At 33.3% G+C, this 19,657-nt stretch overlaps 1 protein-coding gene across 1 annotated transcript in view; it reads right to left on the minus strand.

The window, feature by feature from the left end:
- Positions 1-10,028: 10,028 nt before the first annotated feature.
- LOC150092817 (transmembrane protein 117-like) overlaps positions 10,029-19,657 on the minus strand; it is a 100,586-nt gene continuing 90,957 nt past the window's right edge. Inside the window, exon 7 of the mRNA XM_090414289.1 lies at positions 10,029-10,689. Within this exon, the coding sequence (XP_090270415.1) occupies positions 10,265-10,689 (425 nt within the window). The 3' untranslated portion in view covers positions 10,029-10,264. The remainder of the gene's footprint in view (positions 10,690-19,657) is intronic.

Raw genomic sequence — 19,657 nt, forward strand, 5'->3', positions numbered from 1 at the left:
TCTGATAAGATTTTCTTAAAGATAATCACAACGACTGATGACTTGAATATTAAATAATGAAGTGTTGAAAGTATTTGAATGAACAGGTATATTTTGCAGTAGAATTTTCCCATGGAAAGTTTGTCTGAAATTTTATTTAGTAAAAAATCACGCAGTACAATGCAGAACAACACAACCTTTATTTTTTAACAGGTACATCTTTGATAAGTAGTGTCGCTGAGAATGGCTTGCAAACACGGGCACATTACGAGAAAGGCCAAAAGCAGAGCAGATGTCCAAAGAAAGGAGACAAACCAAATTTCCTGTTCTTGTTCTCTTAAGGTTAATTGTTTATTTGTATGAAGAATTGGAAGCTTTCTTTGTAAACTGGTGGCTTATTAAAACACTTAGAAAAAACGCGAGGTCGTACAAAACGGTCTCTGTTTAACAGAGAACTATCCTAATAACATTTCCCAGATTTATATTCCTTGCTGAGTTTATGAAAGTTCTCAGCTCGCGCTTTGGGAAAACATCTAACTGCGTGCGCTACAGTTAACAAGTTTTATGGACAAGACGAAAAACATATAGCCTCCATTTGCTTGGACACATGCTCAGCATTGGGCCCATATGGCAGTAAATTACCCATCACAGGAGCTATGCATCAAATATAGCTGCCCAGAAGGACTCATCCATTCAATCAATTTAATCATTCAGAAATAACTTCATTGGGCTGTGTTTTTAACCACCTGACACACACACACACACACACACACACACACACACACACACACACACACACACACACACACACACACACACACACACACAAATTTGAGCCCACATACGTGCATTTATTAGGTGCTTTTTTACAGATAATGTCATGATTTAAACATTTTATCCTGATGAAAATGTTTCTGTTCTTGAATTTTGATAGTAGTGTTTTAATGTGCTTCCCAAATATCCAAATAAAATTATTCCATAGGATTTCTGAAAATATTCCAAATAATAATAATAATAACAGCTGTGCCTTCTCTTCAGTTGTTCTTAGGTTGTTTGATATTGTTCATCCTTAAAGACAATATGCGTTTATAATAGATCGCTATTGACAGTATATGCTTGTTTTTTTTTTGCCAAATTAGATGGCAAATATGACTTCCGCAGTTTTGTCTTATCAGTGAAAGCAATCGAATCTATGCCATATTTAAATTACAGTCTTCTCCAGAAGACTGTAATTTAAACTAACAGCAGTTCCAGGACCCCCCATTATTTTTAATCAGCGTATGCATTGGGCATTCAAAATATAGGATTTCTCATATTTACGTTAAATCATATATAAACACTCTCAAATAATAAAATACTATAATTTCGATATTAATTTTCTTTGGAATTTTTATGATGGGTTCGTTAGATTTAATATCGTTACACAACCAAAGGATTGAGGGGATAACGAAAATATCTTCTCAATAAAGACGGAAGGCTTTTTTCTTCTTTCATTAATTTAATAAGGAAAAATAAAATAAAATTTTAAATATATTGCCTGCTAAAAAAAGCTAATTTTTTGCTTAGTCCCCCCCCCCATCGATACGTATTTTATGTACTGCATATGAATTATAATTGTAATCGTTTTTAACGTTTACATATATATTTTGAAAGTTTGTTTTCCAGCTATTAAATGTGCTAAATCATACAGTGGCGGATTAATTGAAGGCACAACTATACATTAGAAGGCACAGTTCAGCATTCCCATGCCCCCTTTTTTTTTTCTTTTTTTTTCTTCCCACGCCTGAAAGAGCATTGATGAGAAGCATATACAGTGCGCATCGGGATCCAGTCATGAGTGGTTGCAATATTAAATACTTGAGTATCCAGGAAACGTTTTGGAAAATATAGTACAAGTTCGTATTCTAGTTGCTTTATTGTTACAGCTTTGGTTTATTAGCAAGATTTTATTTCTTTTGGCATGAAATGTGTTCTTTACTTATATATTTTTTGACTCCTTATGGGGGATGATTTACTTTGCCAAAACTCTTTCTTTTTTTTTTTAAATTGTAAATGATCTTCGAAACATTAAATAGTTTTATTGTAGTTACTACGAAGAAAAGATAGCAACATCAATTGAGGGTTAAACACGACGACTCTGTTTACCGTATTATATGCGAATGTTACATCGGTATCGCTAAACTGTACAAGGCGGCATAGAAAAGTGTACGAATGGGTAAAAGGTTCAGAAGAGAAACGGAAAAAATTTTCTTTGGAATATTCATACGAGAAACTGCAAATGACAGTAATCCCTCTTCTGTAACAGCAGAGGACTACGTACTTAAAAAAAATTCTTTTGCATCGTGATAATGCTTTTTATTTATTCCCATATAATATGTTGCGCTAATGTAACGTTCATTTAGTGTGTATGCGTGTGTACATATATAGATAGATAACAACAGACTTGCTTAAATCTTCGCATCTATTCAGTGCCCGTCTTTAAAACGAGTACTGTATATGCACGCATGTGATCCCAAATACGCGCGCGCAAACACACACTATATATAGTTTGTGAGTGTGTATATATTATATATATATGCATATATTTTATTAGAATTTAATAGTGCTGAATAAAAATGGGCTTACCTAAAATCTTCACCATCTTTTAATATTCATCACCAAAGTAACAATGGTAAACAATCTGTCTATTTACAAAGTAGTCAGCGGTTTAGCTATTAAGTTATAACAACGATATACAACACCACGCAGATAAACAGCAACTCGAAAAGCTACATGGGTTTAAAACGAGTAAGCTCTCAACAGGGAACAGACACAGGTGGAGTTCATTGAAAATACCCCAAAATGGTCATGTTCTTATAATTCTTATTATATAAGATATTTCTAATTGACAGTTTTAAGAAATATTTAAGGCATAATTGTGGCACATGTGTTTATATACATAACTATCCCTTTCAACCTATCTGCAAAGCCAAACGAAATTGAAAATAATAACTAAATTAAATAATATAAAAACTAACGATGACACTCCAGTAACATAAGAATGGACAATGAAAATTTACTGATTATTCTGAGCATGTTCAGAATTAGTTAATTTTTTTCTGGAATGAATGTCTCTCTCTTATGTCAGTTCTGTCAGTTTTTAGCACACTTATTTTCGAAAATTAAATTATTTTCTTTATGAATGGCCTCTCGGCTACTAATATAAAGAGGAAATTACATTGCCCTTTCTCTTTGATAATATTATTAAGTGGTCATATATATTATATACCTAGCAGTGAAATACAACAGCACCAAAATGCAAAAACACATACAGCTTGCATATCTAATGCTGAAAAAGAGGACAATGTGTAAGTGATATATAATTATAAACACACTATAACTAACAAATCGATGTGGTTATCTAAACAAATAATGGCTTTCATAGTTGGAAAGTACTATATTACATCTTATCTCTACGTTTTCGTGATTATTACTCTTCTCAATATATCTTTCTGGGTTTCATATAACATCTTTTACTAGTGACTTACTGTAAAATACATTATTTCATCATTTTTACAAATCTATCTTCACCTTACTATAGAGAGGCAATATCTTTAACATTTTCTTCATGGTTGAAAACAAATATACAAAAGAAACATAAACTATGAATTGAATTTCCTATTTTTTTTTATTCATCTTATATCATTCCTTTAAATACTGTATCTTATTAAGAATATCAGTGATCAGGACTTTTAGGTATTTCTCATTAGAATTGCGGTTAATGATTTGATAGAAGGATATGCATTTAAATAGATTTTTATTTTTTGAGTGCAGTTTATTATTGTGATCACCGTTATTATGAGGATTAATAACGAACGTGGAGTAGTTGACAGATCATGGTGAGCGTCAGTAAATTTATATCAGTCTATTATTAATAATCAGTAACCAATTACTTGAAATGCTAAGAATAAGATTTTTTTTAAAACTGTAGAGGGTAAGAAATGTAAGTGTTACTGCAGTTATATTTGAGGCTGCACGTCTCAGACGTTTTTTCTAATGTGAATTATCTTTATGCTTTCAGTTCCATGGAATGTTTTGTGTATACTGTCAATATTAATTTATTGAGCATAAAAATGAAAATATTTATTAGTTCATATGGAATATGGTCTCAAGTTAAATATAGGTTTACCAGACGAACTTTGTGCCACCACTTAGAAAATATTTGACTAGCGAGTATTATCCACCAAAATTGTAAGGTTTGTATCTTTGGAATACTTGTATAAATTTACGAGAACACGGTCACTTTATTTTTCGAATTGTTAACGAGAAAATAAAGTTACTCAATAGTTCCTTTTCATACGTCCTCCACACGTCCCTTCAGTTGTTGTATGCACTGTTAAACGAAGTAAAGTAGCATTGCTTATTATATGACACAGTGAAGAAGGTAATCAGTTTGAAGTTATCATCGAATTCAAATTGGACGACTAAGTTAAAACAAGCTTTCTGTGTTTCGTCGATCGATTTGAAACCTGCTCATGCGAATCTTGCATGCTATGATCATCTGTCACAGCGATTTTCAACCGGTGTGCCTCGGCACATTGATGTGCCGCGAGAGGTCTTCAGGTGTGTCGCGAGATTTGCGAAAACAAATTAATTGAAAGAAATAATGTCGTAATTTGCGCATTTATTTATCTTGTGTGTGTAAATCAATCAAAATTATGCCTATTTTTTTGCCAGATCGTCACAAAATTAAAAGAATATATTTTTAGTGTTCCGCAGAATTTTAATAATTAGTCTAGGTGTGCCATATGAAAAAGGTTGAAAATCACTGATCTATCTTAATGATTAGGATTCAAAGTTGCAACAAGTTTAAAATATTTTACGATTTTTTAAAGATATACTGAATAGTTTAGGTTAGGTTATTGAATATGTCTCAGACACATCTCTGTTTACTCGATGCAATTTTATAAGAATTCCATATTTGGAATTATTGTTTTTTAAAATAATTATCATTATGTTTTTATCTTCAGAGAATGAACTATTGAACTGCTTTACAGAATTAATAAAAAACCAAAAAAGAAAAAACAATCCTTTTCTTCTACGAAAGTTAAAGGAAATGACAGATTGGACTTTTGAAACCAGTTTTAACTTTGGGTGATTTTCAGCCAAATCAGCTCCTCAGATGTGTTATCTTGACGTTACACTATAAAGATCTACCCAATGCAATAGAATTTCTTTTCACTTTTTAGTAGGAAGCTCCGACCTCCCGACCTGACGATTGTTCCTATGTTTAATGCCATCTTACTGTTATATTTACTCGATGTTTACCAACACAATCAAACGATTGTTCACGAATTTAAGATAATTTACAAAAGTGTTCTCTGGAGAAGAACCAACAAGATTTATCAATTTGAAATTATCCGTGATTTCCAAAAATGAGACTGGTGAAATTAGAACAAATTTCCTCTGTATACTTGGGTGGTTTTGCGTAGGAGTTAATACTCTGACGTGGGAAAAAAAAAGATGCCATATTTCTAATTAGGATTTAAAGCTCACTCTGTTCATTTATATTCTTTCAAGATTTTAGCGCAAGTTTAAGTTTTAGCAGTTATTTCGAATTATTGATTGCTGTGGGCCATATTTGATTACGTCATGAGAATAATTGGTAAATATAAAGAGAAAAAGAATCAATTTCTTTGAAAGGAAATAAAAATATATGAAATTAATGCAGTTCTTTTGCGTTTAAACATTTTATTCATTAAACCAATTCGTAATTTCACATTAAAATTAGTAATTTCGAATAAAGAAAAAAAATAGTAATATCTAAATATCAACATTCAAGGATAAAAATTTATTAAAAATAAACTGCGGCAGTTATGAAAATGAAACAAGCTTTGCACATATTTACATCAATTCGCCTTCTCTTTCTAAGGTACTGCACCTGTTTTGCCATGAAACAGCTAAATGTTTGCAGCTGTATGTAGATGTATTTTGCTATTCAGTCCGGCGGACCAAATACATTTTCAATGTTTTTATGAGATTCCCACCCAGGGAAGGTTATAAACCTATAATACAATATTACCGTGGGTGGGCTATTGAAACATCCGGTATCTTAAAATGCACTTCACGATAGAAAAAGAATCATATCATTGTCTGTCCTTCTTAGACATATTAGTCACTTATATATCAAAGGTTGCATTTCGTTTTCTCTTTACAGAAAGCACACTGAAAGACACATAAACAGTCGGACCACCACCCATCTTAATAATACGATATCCATAAAAAGCTTTGCACGTAGAGTTAGGATTATTTGTTATAAAGACAGATTTTGCCACAGAACTGAAGAGAAGAGTATGGTGCTCTGTTGATATAGACGATCCCAAAACTTTTCCAGTTCTCTACATCTGGGGTAAGCATAAAAATAATCTTCATACAGCTCTTAAACTACCCACCATCAAACAAGCAACCGTTATCCGTTCTCCTAAGGATAAGCCGGAAACATCCAGGAATGTATAAAGTGTCATTTTGCCTGAAACTTAGTCTGCTATGGATAGAGAGAAAGAATGTAAGAAATAATACAGACGCTATCATCATCGTTATAGCAAGTCAGAATTGGCACACCGCAAATTCAACACTATTCTTTCAGGAACTAATTGTACTTCGTAAAAGATGTTATTAGTTTGAAAGACTGTTTCCGGATCAGCACCTTCAATGAAGCACTCATCGAACATCAACGAATACGGCTGCGCTGATTTACTAAAAATTGGGAGACAGTAACTTCAAGCCCAACAGCCGTAAACTACTTTGAATCCATCCCAAGATGGCATCTTGAGAGTTATTTTGTACGTCACAATTTTGAATTGTTTCCACAGTTAGCTGATTGATAATGCCTTGTGTCCGATGATGCTGGTTTGAAATTCAGTGAAATATCAGCATCTTGTAGAAAGTTTTTTACCTTGGGTATAATATATGTTAAAGATACCAAGCCAAAATAATAATAATACCAGGTTTAAAATAGCTTGGTATCTTTAACATATCTTTAACAAATATCAGCATCTTAATAAATTATCATATTTAATTTGTTCTTCTATTGGTATGAGCAGTCCTGTAAAAAAAAAAAAAAAAAAAAAAAAAAAAAAGTCATGGCAAACTTGCTGTTTCTGCTTTTTACGCTCTACAGGAAGTGATGTTATAGGCAATAGTTATATTATCTTGTACATTACATTTCGGAATTAGATAATTATTACAGTTGTTATCTGTTCAGATATCGATGTACCTTTTGGATTAGTTGAGGTCAATTAGCCTTTGACCATTAACTTGTTCCTTCTTCCGCCTTCACTCCAGTTCTCATTAACAGTCATTGACAATTATCAACACTAATGCACCATTCTGCTAGAAAATTCACGATGCATGCATTCACTTTGAAGTGAATATATCAAAAATGATGTTAACCCTAGTAAGGATTCAAATACATCATTTATTCTAAATAAATAAATAAATAAACAGTATTTTGAATTTACCTAGTGGCATATACTGAACCCTGCGGGATAAGCCACAATGAATATTTCCAACACAAACGCTGAAAGCAAACTTGTCTATATGGATGCTATTAGTAATGAGCAGACTAATGTATTAAATTGCAGCCATTCCTGCGACGTCAATTATGGGTTTAATTTCACCTAACGTCTAAACCTTCTCAAAGTCTGATCTTGGGATGTTGTAGACATTCAGATGTCTCTACAAAAACATCCGAATGACTTCAACTGGTACCTCTTCGTGTTGGCTTCAGCAACTGTAATTTTGTGGTTACTCCTCTATGGACTACCACTATTTTCTTATGTGCTAACAAACAGATTAATTGAAAGGGAGCCACGGTAAATAATTTGTGTAATTTCTGATCCAAAGATTAATTAGAAACGATCACGTCACTGACATTTCTTTTAAAATGATGGAGCATATTGTAAAAGAGAGATGCTAATATGTGCAAGGTTCAGTTCATTTTCGGATTATTGCAAATCATGTTTGCTATTTCCACATATTTTATTTTAAATCGCTATTCGCCATAAAGTACTTGCAGTCATACATGCAGAACATTGTATTTCGTAAACTGAAAATGGAAACGAAACGCATATTAGCATAGTGTACATTCAACATGAATAACTCTGACCTCAGTGTAAATTCTTAGTTAATAATTCTAAATTGGAACTGATTTATTTGTGTAACAACGAAAATTAATTTCAAAGAAATTAATCATTGAAAATACAGATGTCTCGTAGTAACAAGTAAAAGTAGGCAACACTTTTTTTTTTGTAGTGCGAACTTTATATTTAAATATATCCAACCCAGCATCCTTTTACCCGTAATTATTATTTTTTTACTAGTAACTTTCTACATGCTCGTAATTAATATAACCCAAATAACATTAACGTTTTCTTATATAACATATCAGAACATGACACTAATTTCTCGGAGCCTTCTGGGCAGCTTAAAAAGTTGCTGTTGGAACTCAGAGTTGTTCTATTTACAGCGACGAATTGATGTGTTACTCCCAAAATACAGTTGTCTGAAGGCAGCCTGTAGGCCACATAGAAATATATATTTTATATATTTATATTTATATATATATATATATGTATGTATATAGCTACATCCAAAAATAGCAACGGCAGGGAAGGGATTGCAGTGTCGTCCGTGTCTTCTTTCTAACAGCCACGGCCGACTCCGATCCCAACCAACGTAGTTAAAATACACATCGACATTTACAAGAATAAATAGTGCTCACGGAATTACATATATCACCAGCCAACAACTGACAGAGTAGTCATGATCAGTCGAAGCTTACCTTTTCCTTTTATTTTCACTGTTCAAAAGCCACGGGAGGAAAAGGAAATAATGGACCGTGAGTATTTCATAAATCCAACAGAAATTGTTCTCTTTCTTGTTTTTTTTTTTTTTTTTCTTGAAATATATTTCTTTTTCTTTTCTTCAGGGAAAGGGGATTGGGATTTGGTCTTCAGTGTTGAAAAGTTGGTTCTTTGCATCCTTGAGGTCCATTGGCAAAAAAGGGAACACTTGGAACGATTTTCAAACAGAAGACTTCTTTATCAAGAGCGCAGTAGAAATGCAAATTCACGTATTTGTATATGTGGCTTTTAAGAATGGAATAATCAAAACGGTCCTATTAGGAAGAAAACGAACTTTCATATGTTACTCAAATAAAGTCCGTTTTTCTAAATTTTTTTTTTCTTCATTCACCATGTAACCTCGGATGTATGTAGAATATCACGGACAATAATTTTGATAAATTATTTTCTAGAATTTCACAGTCGCATTAACAAGAGTCTTAAATGCACCGCATTAATATTATTGACTTTAGCTATGGACTCTTTCTTTAATATCATGACAGTGAAAAGAGATCGTACCTCACTCAGATATAGTTTAGCTAAGTAAAAAGCTTTTAAATTTTGTCCTTAAGGAATCAATATGCATCATATGTAGAATATTCTAGCTATATATATGTGTATAATATTTCTGAGATGTCCTGTATACTTCACCGTTATTTTTAACAAATGTTTTTATGAAGTATTTTACACCTGCACTATTTGGTGCATATAGCATAATTCATTCCAGGGATGAAGAGAAGTAATGGAACATTATTCGAAATGATTCCTATCCATATCATCCAAATCGCTGGATAGATCAAAGAAATCGTTCCTGGTAAACCCAAACGATTTTCCAATATATTTTAACTTTATCTCTGTATTAGTTCGACTGCATTTCTGTTTATTTGTTGAATAAGTTTTTCATATGATATTAAAAAGCATATTTTTTATTTATAAATGTATGCTTTTCAAGATATGCTTGATGCGTAAAAAATTGGTAAGATAATAGTAGTATTAAAGGTAATTTGTTTTCCACTGAGAGATTTCCAGTTAGGCACTATTTCATTTATTTAACACATACTCAATGGAGGAGGGCGGCAACATTTATTTCATTAATTTGCCTTTAATAAGCGATTAATTTCAAACTTAGACATATGAAAGTTTTATTGGTATCATGCATTTCTCATATTGTGTGTTGTGTGTTGTTTAGACCTCTTTGAACTAAAATGTTAATAACCTTATCCAGGTATACAAGTAGGAAAGCTGGGACGTTAAATATCCTATCCTATCCTATCCTATCTTTCATTATATACAAAATCATCACACACAGTATTTTGCTATTTGTTTGAAAGGACGGCAGACATCCGAGGTTAATGGCATAATGACAGCATTGTAAGGCTTTACTGTGTATATTTGTCGGTTACTTATACAGGCTTTTCACACGCTGTAGACGTCCCTATATTCTCATCCCAGGCAACAACTAATTCAGCTACCTGACCTACACCTTTCTTGTTTTTCCGACGCTCCGTTTTTTTACTAGACGTAACATAATGAGTTCGCCTGTTGCCTCTCTCTCTCCTCCAGCTGCTGCGAGGTATATCTCTCTTTCGCTTTTTCAACCGACCGCCTGCCGTGAAATCTGTCTTTGGCGGGAAACGACCATACAGATAGGTCAGAATGCCAAACATGGCGAATCCAACCAATGAAGGTACGAAGGCCATTCCTTTCACAGAAAGTGGGTAACCAAGGTAACGAGAATTCATACCTATATCGCCTTCTATGTACGTGAGATTGGTCCGTGGGTTCACCTGACTTGATCTTACTTCATATGTCCACAACGTGGCATTTCCTATAAAAGAAACAAGGAAATGAATGTTAACTGCTATCATTTGATGTCATTCTAGAGTAACCTATGTAAGGCAGTAATTTTCCAAATGCTATTTCATTCCTGTCTGAACTGTTTTTATGCAGATGAATTGTATTATACTCTTTTATTACTTTCTTTTTTAATACTACGGTATATGAAAGATTTCTCATTTTTTTACTTCAACATTTTCTAAAAAAAATAAAGACTTACAAATTATAATTTGCTAAGTAGCTCGTTATGCGACGGTGGCTTATAGTGATTGTGAGGAATGAATGAGAACAATTATATATTTTTAATTATTTTTATACGTGGTTGCGACTTCTGTTGACGAGCTTGTAAATCTCACCATTCCATGATTGTTGTACTTGGCGACTCGGAGGCCAACCAAAGTCCAGCCTCCGAGTCGCCTCTATGTTTATTAGTGAATGCGAGAAAATAATGAGATTGGTTAATCAGTACGTAAAGTTTCATAGAAAAGGATGTCACAGACGACTAGGAAGTTAGTAGTAGTAGTCTTTTGTCTTCAAACTTGAAAGATATTAACGGGTCATAAACTGAAGTATTTGATTTTCTAGCATTTCTTGTACATCTGTCCATCCCATCCCATCCCTTTGTGAACGGAATTTGTAAATTATTTATTTGTATTAATAATCGTATCATTGCCATATAATTTCAACTTTAATGATAAACGAATGCAGGTTCTTAATGAAATTTATTAACAATGTAATACTTTATAGAATTACGAATAAATAAATAATTACCGTAATAGCTATCAAAAATTAAAAACGTACTACAGTAAATAATGATTCATGTTTTTCTTCGTGTTTTAAATTACACTTGACTGAATAGTAAGCTGAAAATGAGCTAGTATGGTTTATCCTTCTCATTACGCGCAAGAGAAATTATCATTAAAACTGTAATGCGTCCTAGCCCTTTTAAATTTTTAATATTTTCGAATATAAAAAATAAGATCGTTTCTGTTAAATTAGTTTTAAAATTCTGATGTACATTCGATGGACAATACATTACATATACCTACCTAATATCATGTCGGTCTTCTAGCTCGAATAACAGCCTATACTCTCCGAGGCATTGACTCCACCAGATGCCAGAGGGTTGCCGGATGTAACGCTAGCCATGCCTGTTGTAGCATTGTCCACAACTGCTCTTTAGACGTCGGTCCCGGAAACATGGATCTGATGTCACGCTTTACGGCATCCCAGAGAGAGATATCGGATTTAAATCCGATCGAATTTTTATACGTTGTTGCGACTTTGGGGCCACTGGGTGGTTCCAAACTCGGATGGGTATTCCTCAAGCCATGCCTTGGTGGTTGCGGCCCGGTGAGGCAGCGCATTATCCTGCTGAAACAGACCATCGGTTGCATGATGCACGAAGGCCACGAAAGTGTGTAGGTGATTAGCCAGCACATTCTGGTAGCTCGCAGCGTTGAAGGACTTCTCCAGACACACTAAGGAATGTAATATGTCACATGAGAAGGCTCCCCCGAACCATCGCAGAGCTACCATCTCCTTGAACAGAGTCGACCTGGCCATGGTCTCATGCTGTCGACGCCACACTCGTACCATCCTTTCAGCTCGGTACAACTGATAACGCGATTCATCAGATCACACGACTCTGGACTATCTGCAGAGGTCCAGTTTTGATAGGCCTGAACACCAGGCGAGGCGCAATGTCCGATGACGAGCTGTCAAAAGTGATACACGAAAGTGGACCTCCGAAATTGAAACTGGATGTGATTTGTGCCACAGTTTCCTTGCGGTTGGTCTGTACGAACCTGGATAGTCTACGTCGACCCCTGTCATCAATGGCATGTGGTGAGCCACCATTTGCTCGCTGGACGCTGGTACGTCCGTTGACCTTTGATACGGTTGCCCTAAAACTCTAGGGTTCTTACCACTTAGGCGGTAGAATGACCCATCTGTCATGCGCCGATAATGCTTCCACGATCAGAGTCGCTAAGAGTGCCACATTTATCCATGTTCGTTGATTGCGATACACTGTTGGGAAGCCCCAATGTCTGCCTGTTTACCATGTGAGTACCGGTTTGGGTACATTTCACTCTGCGCGGGGGGATGTCAGTATCAACTTCCCATCACCTCTATCTCTAATGTTTTTGTCCATTGAGTGTATTATAAACCTACTGAATGAACAGAATCTTGAGTGAAATATTTTAAGACTGAAATACAATAATTTTGAATGCATTCAGCTTTAAAAAAAGCACAAGTCTCTCACTTTTGATCGTATCGATATCGTATTGCATGAACTGGATATGTTTTACAATTATTTATTCAGTGTATCTTCTTTTCCGTTGATAATATCATCAAAGGTAAGTTAAAAAATGTTTCTCGACTTTGAGAATTACTTTAATTCTCTTTAATTTAAGAAGAAAGGCGGAAAGGATTGAATTAATTTGAATTAGGGACGTTGAGGAGACTATTAAGAATCCGATAGCAATAATGATTAACAAGAAAGTTTTGAAGACGGAATACCTCCTTGGAGACATCGATTGTTAAACAAGTTAGTGTACTGTGGACACATTTTACGAACATGTGAATCATTAAACAAACCATTTGTGTTAGGTATTGAATATGAGTTGAATGGATAACGTAACAGAAACTTACCAATATCAAATTACTACTGCCAAATGAAGACAAGCTAAGAGAGAAATGGACAGTCTGTGTTCAGAAGGTCAACAAAAGTCAAACGACTAACGAGAAGATCACGCATAAACAACATAATCAACAACAAAATCACTTTATAGATTTTCAAATCTTCTATACGCTAAATCAAATCACTTTATATAATGAAATTGGAATTGCACTTACACTTGAGCAATTTTTTATGTCACTTGCAACTTCAGATTCAAAACACATTGATACAGCTCCCTTTTTGTAATCAGCATGCATTTTCAAGATGGGGAAAGCGTTTACGATACCGGCAGTATAATATTTGAAATGAACATCCTAATGTTTGAAAACACTTTTAAAGTGCAAAAAAAAAAATCATCTAGATTGTTGAATTTTATATTTGTAATAAAATATCACAAAAAGTACCATAATTATTTTTAAGTAATTCTGTTTACAAAAGGTTCGGCACTTATAGTTCACTACTGTCGTGAGTTAGTTAAGTGGATAGATAGAAGTAAAAATTCGCCAATAATTTTCTTGAACAACGTATTGTATTAACCAAGAAACATACCACAGAACACAAACAGCAGGAATGGATGTAAAAGCATAGCAGTTAGTAAGGTGAATTCTACTTCAAATGGATGGTGACTACTTGCCAACAGTTTTTATCAGGTATTGTGGAATGTAGCAGAATTATGGATGCTATGCCAGCTCAGTGGAACGGGACCATTAGAGGTATCTAGAAGAGACACAGAAAAGAAAGAAAAAATGGAGCATCTTTGGAATATTGAGTACAATGACAGTCGATAGTATGATTTGATTACTCTATGTTTAAAAGAATCTCGGGTTTTTAAGAATTCAGATGTATTCTCTGAAATATGCGATTAGTATGAAAATACACCATCTATCAAATCGTCCCAGTTATAAATAAAAATAACTGGGCTGATTTAATAGTTGGTAAGTTTAACTAGTTTTTCAGATGGAAAGTAACACCTAGAACTGGGAGGGAAGAAAGGAGCGTTTGGATGAATATAGTAGCTACAAAGTGGCATGTTTATGCCAGGAGAAACTCAGGGTTTTCATAATTGCAAGAAGAGAAATATCCTATTGTGTGAAAATAATTTAAAAATGCTTAGTAAGTTAAGAAAGTGCCTTTTCTATGATCACAGTAAAGGATTAATACACTAATTTTCTAATAAACTAAACTGCAATAGTTTTTGAGAATGAGATTTATTTTTCCCATTCGTTTTCAAAGTTGAATAATGCTTCATTTAATTATGTAGACTAGGCAGTGTATATTACAAGCAACATAAATTATTCTAGCATTATATTATGTCAACGTTTTTATATTTGGTCCAATTTTTTTTCCAGCGTTAAATGAGTCAAATGGAATGAAAAGTAAAAATAAAACAAAATCCAACAATATTGTTGTTCACTTCACGTGTTTAATGTCGTTGTCGTTTTCTCAAGATAACTAATTATATGACTGAAGTTAATTAACTCGATATCATGACAGTAGCAAGTAACAGAATAAAGACAAGAAATTCCACTTTCCTAAAAATAAAGTAACAAAACAAAAAACATATGATGGAGTCGGGCCTTCATTTTGAACAGCAAACTAAAGAGTCTTTACGAACGTAAATCATGAAGTGGAATGAAAAGAATGGAAGTTCACAAGAAGATGGATGGAAAAACATAACGTCTTGAAACCATTCTCCTGTATCACAGTTGACTTTTTGTCTGAGTGAGGCGCACTAAACAGCTCCATGAAAGACTTATTTGACAAGTCAGTCCACTGTAATATGTTACTCATCGGTATCGATCTTTCTCTCTTGGGAAATCGATTATGTGTATGTTCGTTATGTAAGGCATAAAATGTGGACAGAAGTTTCGGGCACTGCGAGAACTCGACATAGATAATTATAAGAAAGCAGTTCTGATTATCTATGTAGATAACATTTCACAGGTTTTATTAAAGATATATTTTATGTTCATTCGCATTTTTGATTGTAATGTAAATGACTGATTGGATATCCCGCCTTTTTGATTTCTTGATTTCGATTTTTCAGCAAACTTACTGATGTACTTTCTCAGATGTAGTGTTTTTCCATATCATAATTCTGTGTTTACACTTGTGTGCTCTGCATTTTAAATATGGCGCATCACTTAAAGAAGACTTAAAGTATATCCGATATACCAGAGGCCAAATTTTCAAATAATAAAAACAGCACAAAAAGACTTCACGTATTTGTGGTTTACAAAATGCAGGATCTGTGTAAGATTAACATTGTTATGTAATAATTTTTTTCATAAAATATTTTATGGAAAATGACATTAGGCGGCTTGTTTTATAGCTTCACCAGATACAAACAGTAAATAAGTGAAGGAAATATTGCAAACTGTGGCATCTCGATATGTGTGCGGTGTGAAATAGGACTTTTCTTCAGATATTATTTTTGTAATTGTTTAGTTCAAAACCAGGTTATTACCTCATTTCTTGTGTTTCACTTAAAAGTGCAGGTAGATATGTTATTATCTTTGTACTACTGTCTTCTTTTGGAATTTTATTTTGAATAACAGCCGATGAAAACGCTGAATCTGAATATTTTCCTTCTTTACGACTTCATCGATACGAACTGGTAAAAGTATAATACCTTTTAAAATCTCCAGAATTTTTTCTGGGGATTTTACCGTGCTGTTTTATTATTCCCCCCCCCCTCTTAGATAGGCCTAAGGTTAAATAAAATAAAATAAAATAAAATAAAATTGTTTTCTGACACAGCGATTTCTTGAAAACAAGTACAATACTTTTATTTGCATGCGAATTAAGTTTCTGATCCTAATTCTACATATCCTAAAAGCATGCTTAAAATTAAATGAATATTTATAAATTCTTATTTTTCTTCATTGTCGTCACTTCCTGGTAGGACTGGAAATATGTTCCTAATTGACCATAGATCTTTATGCACTATTTTTTTAAATCCACATCAGATGGATGAACACTTACTACTAGAACTCGAAATAAGGTTGAAATCCGGATAATGGAACTATTGTAGTCGCGAGAACAAAAACCATTACTCCAATGAGATCCTTGGATTTTCAAAATAAGGAATCAAAATTCTTCTGCTCAAAAAGTTTCACGCCAAATTGAACCCCAGTAAAATGTTAGACTTCTTAGATAGTTCATGAATGTGGACGGAGTTAAGAATTTTTTTTAAAAAAATCTCATTTGGTTGTTTCCGAACTTCCTCGCTTTGTTTTTCAATTTTTAATGCGCTTATTTTATTTTTTCCAACCCAATTAAGTATAGGTAAACTTTTAGAAATATATTCCTAATTGATCACAGATCTTTATGCAGTATTTTTTTTAAATCCACATTATAAAACCTGCATAACACAAAGATCTGTTCAAGGAATAACGAATGATTAAAAAAATTAAATATTCATAAAAGTGTTGGTTCATATGATCTCATTGGTTCATATGGTCCATTTATACTTTTAATAAGGAAATATTTTTACATCTTTTATTCCCTTTTACCCCGATTTCTTTTTATCTTTAAGAATCTTAACTAACTTTCATAAGTTTACTAATGTTTCCAGATAATTATTACTTTTTAACATTTTTTTAAATTGACCTTTCGAAAATTATGGTTTGGCGAACGTACGCAATTTGGGATATACTAATCGTAACTTCGGAGAACTTCTAAACCTCACCTTTCATCAATACTTTATTATGGTTGAAACAAGAATCCCATAATGTAAGTAGTTCTTGAAGTGACTAAATTCAATTGCATTATTTTTGTTTCCATTTAAATTTATACATCTATCAACACAGTCCTTACCTTTTGTTGTAGCCCAGTTAGTAGTTATCCGCCTGGACTGATCCAACGAGAATAAGGGCTGGCAGTTTGGGACTTAGCAGACACAATTGTATTCTGCATTAACTTTAACAAACAAACAGAAAAACGGATGAATCAGCCTCTTTTTCTGAATAATTTATATTCTTTAAAGGTTTCCAGCAGCTAACTAGGAACCAGTAAGATCTATAAAAAATATTGAGATCTGAAAGGAACTAAGCTTACTGCTTATAAATCAGATTAATTGATTGAATTGAGCTAGTATTTTGTCTTAATGTTATTTTCAGTTAATACAGTTCTTGAAATTATGAGTGTGTGTGTGCGTGTGAGAGAGAGAGAATGATATTGAAGAATATATTGCTCTCAAGGATTGTTTTATTTTCTTCTGAAATCGAGCTTTGCTTTTATTGTACAGGCTTCAAATACTAACACTTACTGTAAATAGTAACCCTGCATGAAACCTCCTGACCTTCCGGATGATGAATGATCCGGTCTCATTCAAGAATGGAAAGATTTGTATTTCTGGATTTTTTTTCCTGCGTAACAGATATACTTTCTGAAGAACACGTACAGTGAACTAACATAATCTATTAGTTCCATGACCACCTTGGTCACTTCTCTTCTAATCTTACCAGTTACGTACAGCATTAACACTTTCCTGTCCACACATTGGCATTGTTTATCATGGATTTGGTAACAGCGATTAATCGAGTCAAATAATATACACTGTGATGATTTTTTAAGAGCGTTTTCAAAACTCATTTACAGTTTTTTTTTAATTTTCTGAGATATATTTTGGATCGCTTTTTTCTTCAAATGCGATGCTTTGCTTCTAATGAAAAACTATTTGTTCGATAGCACAGTCCGAAGGATTCTATAAGTTTTTTTTTTTTTTGTTGTTAATTTATACTCTTGAAAGGATGGTAATGTATAGTACCGTAGCTAGATTAAAGGTCGGATAATCCGGAAACACTGCTCTAGCGAGAAAACGTGATTTTTTTTTTAAACTACTTTTAAGTCAACGAAAAGAAAAGATTATATTTTTATGTATTCGCAACAAGCGATAAAAATCATATTTCGCCTAAACACATTTACAGACATCTGTCCCATAAACAGAAGAGTAATTTTAAATATTTGTTCTGTATTTCTGGATTTTGAATTCGTGAACCACCCATTTAATTTCTCGAGTACTGCTGATAGTAAAACCATTCTCTCAAAAATTTAATAGGCTCATATCTGTGTAACCTTGTATTTTACATGATATTAGTTCGACAGAAGAAAGACTATTATAACTATTATAAGTTCGATTGCCGTTGTCGACGTTTTTAGGCCTTTTTCAGCCGGTTTGCGAGTTAGTCGATCTTTGGATCAAGTAAATGGGATTCCCACCCTCTCTCTCTCTCTCTCTCTCTCTCCCTCCTTCCCAGAAACGTGGGTTTTTAAATTTTAAGAAAAATCGATCGTTGAACTCACATTATTTCTTATAGTAATAAGGGTTAGAATTAGGAAGACGGATGTCAACATTGATATTTTATGGTAATCTTTCTGTTTACAAATCGATGTTCGATATGAACTTTAACTACAGTGATAATGAAGAGTGGAATACCATCTGCCTAAAAATGGCCAAAAGAGTTCCGTCTGCTCCCTCTGGGTAACGAAAAATCATCAGAGGATTTATTTTTTATAACTAAAACATGTAAAAACTATTTAAGTTGAATTTCATATTGAGCATTCACGGTTTGCCGCAATGTGTATATTAAATAAAGTACATTTTATTATCAGAATAGAAAATTCTTTTAAGATGCTAACCCATCTAAATCGTAATGGTGGTGGATACAGATGTAATGCATGGAGCTCTGTTCTTGTACTTATCATATATGATCGTGATGAGTTCATAAAATTATCCCAGACTAAGTATAAAAAATAAGCTTGCAACAGAAACATACGTAGCTTAACAATGATTTAGGGAAAACAGTCAAATAAATAATTTAATATTAAAGAAATGATAAAATTGTCCATACATTATAGCTAAATAAGGCAAACTAATGTTTGTATATTTGAAAGAAAGACTTTTAGAAATATAATGGATGACATATGGAACGCACATTACATTCGTCATGGATTGCTTTAGTGTTGAGCTAATCAATGCATGCGCTACCGAAGAGATATTATTTTTTAAATTGATTATTTACTTGATTTACGGCGACACTTAACAGCATTGTTTTTCACTTTACCTTTCCAATCAGAGACGAACCTAAAAATATGTGGTATGAAAGTTAGGCATTTCGGTCTCTGAGATTTTTTCTGCTGGTAAGAAAGCTGGATAACTTTTGAGGATAACCAACTTCTTAATCTTTGGAACATCAAGACTTATATTATTCTTTTAATCGCAGTTTTCAGATATTTTAGTATTAGTATGAAGTGGTACTTATGGCTATTTCGC

This window comes from Typopeltis vanoorti, chromosome 25 (assembly GCF_054136105.1).
Source record: "Typopeltis vanoorti isolate ZY-2024b chromosome 25, IOZ_Tvanoo_1.0, whole genome shotgun sequence".
Classification (NCBI taxonomy): domain Eukaryota; kingdom Metazoa; phylum Arthropoda; class Arachnida; order Uropygi; family Thelyphonidae; genus Typopeltis; species Typopeltis vanoorti.